The sequence below is a fragment of the Takifugu flavidus genome, chromosome 10 (assembly GCF_003711565.1).
Source record: "Takifugu flavidus isolate HTHZ2018 chromosome 10, ASM371156v2, whole genome shotgun sequence".
Lineage (NCBI taxonomy): Eukaryota > Metazoa > Chordata > Actinopteri > Tetraodontiformes > Tetraodontidae > Takifugu > Takifugu flavidus.
In genome coordinates, this window is record NC_079529.1 from 467,758 (window position 1) to 475,000 (window position 7,243).

Consider the following 7,243-nt stretch of genomic DNA (forward strand, 5'->3'; position numbering starts at 1 on the left):
GAGTTGCAGTACCAGCTATTTATTACCACCGATAGCAAGATAGCTAAACAATTATACTCATTAAATCAAATGTCAAGTCTGAGTCGCATTTTCAACAGGCCATTGATGCGTCGTTTCAAAAGGACTCCCCGTAGTGAGCACATGTGTGCAGCCCTTATCGCGACCAGTAAGACACATTTTTAAACACATAAGTGACCTTTGTGAAATCCTTCTGACATTTCCAGGGTGGAGGCGAAGGTGTGTGGAGGGCTGATTAACATAATGATGGAATCTAACTGCAACAACCATTAACAGAAAAACCAAAGCGAGGCAGAAGTCGCTCTCTGCGCTGGGCCTAATGAGATATTAAAGACCTCTATTTCCCTTCTTTTATTGGGGGACAGTGCGGTTATGATTCATCAGGTACATTCGTCTAAGCAGACAGAATGTAAAGCTCTCCGTTGCAGTGATGAATGCTTGGAGACTTGGCAGGAGTGTGCCGTTCACACAGGATCTCTCCATGGGAAGGGAGAATGTTTGACTAATCGTTTTGAACTATTGTACAAGCCAAAGTCCATTTAGAAAAAACTGTGCTCGGTCATCCATCACCATTATTGACATAGCATGTAAATAACCAATGCGCTCACAAGAAAAATAAGGTGGGATTGCAGTATTAAAGTGCACTATTCTCAGGTAGATCAAGTAGTTGAGGCCGACAGAAGCAGCTCACAACCACGGGGACAACCCAATTGAGGTCAAAAGTGGGTTATTTTCCTGTTGCCTCTGCATGTTGTTCTTGTAATAAACAACATGTCCTTTAGTCTGAACAGCTGCTGAAGGAACCAGAAAGGGAAGCTCGAATAAAGAAGTAACCCTTTCTGGAAACAAAAGCACCGAAGGAAGGAATTTAAAATAGTTCTGAAACAAAACAGAAAGAACAAGGACACTGTATGTACACCCAATGGCAGACAGGAGTGGGGGAGGGACTGATGGATGGCGGGAGAGGACTCAAGGTTTCGAGTGGCTGGCCCTGGCGGGGGGGCACTGCTTATCTTAATCAGATGTTTGTTTTCCAACAAGCACGTGTTGGCTCAAAAGTGTAAAATTCCATTTTGTGCAGTAGCATTGATTTGTTCTGCCGTAAACAAGCGTGCGATGACAATCACTACTAGACTAGAAGTGTAGAAAGAAGCAGCATCCTCCCCCCATCGTGACCTGCATGCCCACCCGTTTCTCAGGCGGCCGGCCAGCCACCCCCTGCATGCACGGAGCTTACTCAGCCATAAAGACAATGCTGCCACAGACGCAAGCCCCCCCCCAAAAAACCCCAACACCCCCACATGTAAGCAGTCCCCCGTCCAATAAAAACATCTCCATGGTAATGGGCCAGGTTTTCCTGACCCACATCCAAGGTCCATCTCAAGCTTGACTTATATTATGTTGTAGTTTATCTTACACACATATAGAGTGGGGTCCCACCTGTAATATTCCAATTTACCAAAACAATGTTGAACTTTCCTGTCTGTGACCACAATAAACAGCCCTTTCAGCCCGGGCAGGAACGTGAAGTGGCTGCTGTCAGTCAGAAGGGAAATTGAGGAACAGTAAACAAGTACAGACGGGTAATTAAGCTCAAGTGAAGGAGGTCAGGACGTTGCTTTCCTTCCTCTGAGGGGGAGACGAATGCTGAAATAAAATAAAGTGTTTTTGCTTGTCTGAGTCTCCTACTCGTACCCATGTAGAGCCTTCTGACCACACTTCTCCCTTCTACAAAAGGCGGAACATATTCTGTAAAATGAAACTGGACAAAACGTGTCCACCACCTGAATCAGTCAGAAGCACCAGGGCACCTAAAAGGGTCTTCCTTAAAAAGGGCGGAACAGCTCCATGAAGTATGCCCACAGGCTGGACTGTGACACTAGCAGCCCTACATTCTTGCCCCAAATACAGCAATAAACAGATAACTGACCCATCAAGGCAACTGAGAAAATGCTGAACTAGTTTCATTGCACACCTATTCATATGTTAATAGGCTACGTGTATTTCAAGAATGTGCCCTCCGTACTGGTTGGGCTGGGCTAATGCTGGACTACCGAATCCGCATCCGAAAACACGAGTATTTCAAATGTATAGAGAGGGTCTAGGAGGTGAGAAAAATTAGCACCGCGGTCAACTTGGGCGGGAAGGGCCCCGTGGTCTTTAATTAGGAGCAAAGATGAAAAATTGCGGGATAAAGAGTTGGTCAGCGGCAGGAATGATCAAGTTTCAGTTGTTGCACCACCCTTCCAGTGACTCGGTGGACATGAGCTCTTCTCCCGCAAATGAAGTAGAACTAATAGGGAATGATGTGCAGGGCAGGGGTGGGAGGAAGGAGCGGGGCAACGGGGAGAGCAGGGCTGGATACATGCGAGAAAATGGACGTGTGAGCGTTTAAAAGGCAGCTCGGAGCCGCAGAGGCCGCCAGGTACCGGAGACAGAGATCACCTTCGTTCAGAGCCACACCTTAGGAACACTGGCCCCGAGCCACCGACCGAAACTGGCGAAACTGGCAACCAAGAACCGAATCAAAACAAGGCGATTCGAGCAACAGGAGTGGTTCGAATTCAAACTTGGAATCACCTGCTGGATTTCCCCCCGCCTTCACCCCATGTCGAGAGAAAAGGTTGGAAGATACCTGAGCCATTCATAATTAAAGAGGCGAAATGAAAGACGCGAGTTTACACAGCGTCAAGTTTCTGCGGCTTCTTACCTTGTTGAATAAGTATCGACGAAACCAACCAGAGCAGCATTTTCGAACATTCACAAAATTTTCGGGCGTCACGTCTCATTGTTGTTTACGATCCTCTACTGAAAAAACACGAATCGTCACCGAGTTGTTGTTTTTTTAAATAAAATTAAAAAAAAAAAAAATAGCCGTAAAATGAAAACAGGAGCGCCTTCAAGTGCGACTCAGTTTCCGCGTCGAACGTCCTTCATTGGCGGTTTTAAGAAACAGAAATGTGGGGGAAAAACTTGTCTGGCGACGGGACACGGTTGGAGTTCGGAAAGAGGTTCTTGCCGGGTCCTTGGCTGGGCTGTACCGGTGGAATCGGTTTAAAAACGCTTCCTGGAGTCCTCGTGAGGTGGCTCGAGACAGACGCACAGGTGAATCCCTCCCGGTAGAGGCTCCGCACACACTGAGCTCTCGCGCTCCACCGACACCAGTTCTAGCGCGCGACTGCCCCGCTGTACGCCTGACGATGATGTCATCAGGCGGAGAGGCGTTACGCCTCCCGAAAAAAACGCTTAATTGGGGCCAATGGAGGCAGGAGGGCAACTTGTTGAAATCGCCGAAAGCATTCTTTAGGGTATAAAACCCGACACGCGCTCAGAATGAGCAAGATTTGGCATTTAGTTTGGTATAAATATATATATAACTTCTAAATGATGTGCATTATATACAGGGAAGTTACAATTTCCCTGTCGAAAAGTCAATTTCGCGCCCAAAATGTCCTCGTTTGTTCAGTGTAGACACTCGAGGCGGGCATCGTTCGGAGCAACGTGCACACGCATTCGACCGTAACAATTAACGTGGGGGACTAGTTGGAAGACAACATAACCGAGTTCGACACTCGCAATCATGGCGAGTTACGTGGAAGCAGATGCTTCGATCGCCCTCTGCTGTCTGAGGGTGCTCACAGACGAGCTTTTCCAGTCGCTCCCGCACAACAGATGCCAAAATCAATAAACATTCATTAACGAACTGCAAAATCCAAATCCTGTGGCAGTCAGCAAAATCAAATCAAGAGGAAACAGCTCCTCTTCTATCTGTTTGTGGACTCCAGCAGACTCTGCTGATGAGATTTTTTTTCTTCCACCAAATATGTTCCAATTCATTTCTCCCCTCCTATTTTCCTCCAAAGCAGCGTGCACACGCTAGCATAGCACAGGCATTATCTGGTTTAGGTCTAATCCTCATACCCAAGTGTTTTACAGCCAGTGTAATTACATCTCCATAAGTCTCAAGCTTTAAGTCACACTGCTCCCTTCCTTGGGTCTTCCATCTCCAAGTTGTCCTACAGGAGGGCAGCAATTTTGAAGACATTGATTTCATATTGATTGAAGCTCCAACACAACAGATTAAATGAAGCAATATGTTTTGCATTAAGAGAGATTCTATCTTCAAAGGGTAAATCTGGACTGAATGAAGCTGCCATGTTTGCACAGCAGGGCACTGTTGGTTTGGTTTTTAATCAAGGGAATTTATCAGGGACGTTGAAAATGACGTCTTCTTTTTTATTTGTTTGTCTTGTTTTTGCCTTATTTCTGTTTTTGAAATGTCAGAAAGTGGTCCAAGCTGACAGCTAAATCTAAATAACTTGATGCCCAAATCAATCTTTTTAATCTTTAATGTCAATTTAATCAACTCAGTTTCAAAGGCTGATTATTGAAGCAGATTTCAAATAATCTGATCAATGATTATCAATAAAGTACACCTCTTTTAGCATTAGTGCCAGTATCGATGTTGAAAGTATTTACATGCGCAGCACAACTGAAGTAAAGCTCCAGGTTCAGGATAACATGGGAAGAAGATGCAGCTTATGTGTGACCTGCTGCTGCATTCACAGGATGAATAAAAAGACAGTGGCCATTTTTTATGGCCACTCTAAATTGTCCTTCACACCTTCCACCTAGCTACCACCTGTTTTATTCGCACCATCCCTCCTTTTCCTCCAGCACTCTCATACCATGTACACGTTCATTTGTTCAACACTTTCCTCTTCCTTTTGTTCATGCCTCCCCAGTTCCTTCTTGCCCCCCCCCCCCCCCCCCCCTTTTTTCATTGGATTTCCTTTTGTCCACATGTCCTTCACTCTTTGCTGCTGTTCATCCTCCACCCTCCATCCTTGTGCTCTCTCCAGGGTCCGTGGCAGTGCTAATGAAGTTAACAGATATTAGCTCATTGGCAGTGGATTCATTAGAGCGAGCCAAGGCTTATGGTGATTATTTACCCATAAAGGAGGGGCCACAGGATCAGCACGCTCTGTGCCAGCAGCTACAGGCTTCTTTGAACTCACAGTCTCTTCTCTCTTGAAACATCCTCTCACACTTTTCCTCTCTCGGGGACTGTCGGAGCACCTCCACATTCCTCCCTCTTTCTGCCTTCCTGGTTTGTCTTCCTCCATCCATGTCATACCCGCCCACAATACATATCTGCTTTCTCTTCCTTCCCCTCTCTTTCTCTATCTCTCTCCATCGCCCCCACCTACCCAGTGGTAATTATGGAAAAATCTGTAATAGTGCTCGAAGGAGTTGGTAGTACCTTTAGTTTAATTAAAGACATTTATGGGATGGAAAGACATGAAGCCCAGGGGTGGCTGTGCACCCTCACTAACCCAAGGTCTTTATTACTCACTTTTTCATCCTTCAAAAAAGCCCTTCTTTTATTTTATTATTATTTATACCCCCCCCCCCCCCCCCCCCCCCCCTCCCACACACACACATAAACAGTAAGCTAGCCATTCATCCGCTCTGTCAAATTAAATGGTCACAAGGTAACTAATTGCCCAGAAGATCTGCTGTAAATCCCTTCCAAGTATTGTCAGTATTGTATTGTATTTAGACTTGTTCTGTGTAATGAGACAAAGAGCTTATCGCCCTCAAACACGTGCATGTCATGGCACCAATAATGATGGGTTTTTCCTGTTTATCGCCGTGGTAGCGATGTCATATCCTGTTGGGCTGTAAAATGCACAGCAAACTTGTTAACACGCCACTCAGGAATGCTGGTGATATTGGAGGAAAGTGACCAATACTTGGTGTTTGGAAGTGTATGCAGAAAAAGCTCACCGAGCTTTCAACGCAATTTAATAATAATAATTTAATGTCTGATGGAGGCTGTTTTTTTCACCTTTATTCTCATCTTTTCTTTTGCTGTATATTCCTTTCAAGCCAACATCAGAGGTATGAAAACATATTTTTGCTGCTATGGAAACGTGGTGTCAACTTATACGACTTTTAAAGTTGTCTTGTAATGCAAATGTAGGTGAAATTTCTTTGAAGGCGTTTGCTTTTAGGGACTTTCTTGAATTTGCTATTCGCTTTTCAAGCATTAATAAAATATTGTAAATTTGACAGCAAATTTCAATTAATAGAATAGATATATGTCTAATTTTATTCAAATGTGGTTTAATTCAGCAGGATGCAGGTGTAAAACTGCACTTGTTATTTAGACCCTGTTAGATAATAAAAATATAGAAACACAATAAAAGAACATAATTCAGAGTAATCTCTTATACTGAAGTCGCTGACACTGCTGGACCATCATATTAACTTTAGAGAATGTTTTGGCATCTTTAAAAAGAAAGGTGATCTGTGGATTCTACCTGAGAGACTGACGTACTTAACTTTCTGTCCTTTACTCTGGCAGAATGGGATGATGTTGTGGTGGCTAGAGAAGGCATTCCCACCACCTTGATTTGTACGGATACGACAGTGAGGAATGGCGTAACCATTAACTGGAAGGTGAAGACAATCGGTGCGGATGAATGGAAGCTAGTTCTCTCAGCCAGCAAAACAAAAGAGTTGTTCGGCAGTGCCTCCAAGGCGTCCATGCGACTGATCGACCCTAACTTTCAGAACACGGGGAATTTTTCTCTGTTCTTTATTCCTAAAGTGGAGGATTGTGGCCTCTACTCATGCATGATAGAGCAGCCTGAGCGGATACCAAAGGAGACGGTTATCCTCTTAGCTATCCTGACAGGTACAAAAAAAACGCCCCTCGACCATAAGTTAAAATATATATATCAGGGTAGTCATGTTTAAAAACCTCTTTTCAAAGTGCTTAAAAAAGCACTTTCTAACAAACCTCAATTTTATACTCTGCGTTTTTAAACATGTGTGTTGAATCTTTAGTCACCGTTGTCCCGGCTGCACCCATACGTCTGCTCAGCACCCTGCGGTTGATTGCCAGTGTTAAACCAGATTCTGTTCCCACCAACATCATCTGGGTTGGGCCCGGTGGGATTTCCATGAAGAGCGAGACGAAGCTGAACACCGGCACGGTGGCCAAAGTGCCTCAGATCCAAAAGAACGACAGCGGAGCTTATGTCTGCATGGTCCGCCCTTGGAGCACGAGTCCTAACATTCTGTTCCCCTTCAATGTGGAAGTGACGGTCGATGGTGAGCAATTTGAGACTCCGAATGCTTCACTTAATTTGCCGGCGTTGAGCGTTGGATCGGGCATCTGTTTCAGAAACTCCAGCAGCAGCATTATTTATTCAAG

At 44.8% G+C, this 7,243-nt stretch overlaps 2 protein-coding genes across 6 annotated transcripts in view; one reads left to right on the forward strand and one right to left on the reverse strand.

Moving 5' to 3' along the window:
• The window catches only part of si:ch73-22o12.1 (nectin-2), a 60,004-nt gene extending 56,807 nt beyond the window's left edge, over positions 1 to 3,197 (reverse strand). Inside the window, exon 1 of one of the 2 annotated variants that reach the window (XM_057046013.1) lies at positions 2,729 to 3,195. In XM_057046013.1, coding sequence (XP_056901993.1) covers positions 2,729 to 2,807 — 79 coding nt within the window. In that variant the 5' untranslated portion in view covers positions 2,808 to 3,195. Of the gene's footprint in view, positions 1 to 2,728 lie in introns of both variants that reach the window. The other variant, XM_057046012.1, reaches the window with a different exon arrangement.
• Positions 3,198 to 5,717: 2,520 nt separating this feature from the next.
• Positions 5,718 to 7,243, forward strand: part of g6fl (g6f-like) — a 9,399-nt gene continuing 7,873 nt past the window's right edge. For all 4 annotated transcript variants that reach the window (XM_057046007.1, XM_057046009.1, XM_057046006.1 and 1 more), the window contains exons 1-3: positions 5,718 to 5,922; positions 6,389 to 6,721; positions 6,874 to 7,140. In XM_057046007.1, coding sequence (XP_056901987.1) covers positions 5,850 to 5,922; positions 6,389 to 6,721; positions 6,874 to 7,140 — 673 coding nt within the window. In that variant the 5' untranslated portion in view covers positions 5,718 to 5,849. The remainder of the gene's footprint in view (positions 5,923 to 6,388; positions 6,722 to 6,873; positions 7,141 to 7,243) is intronic.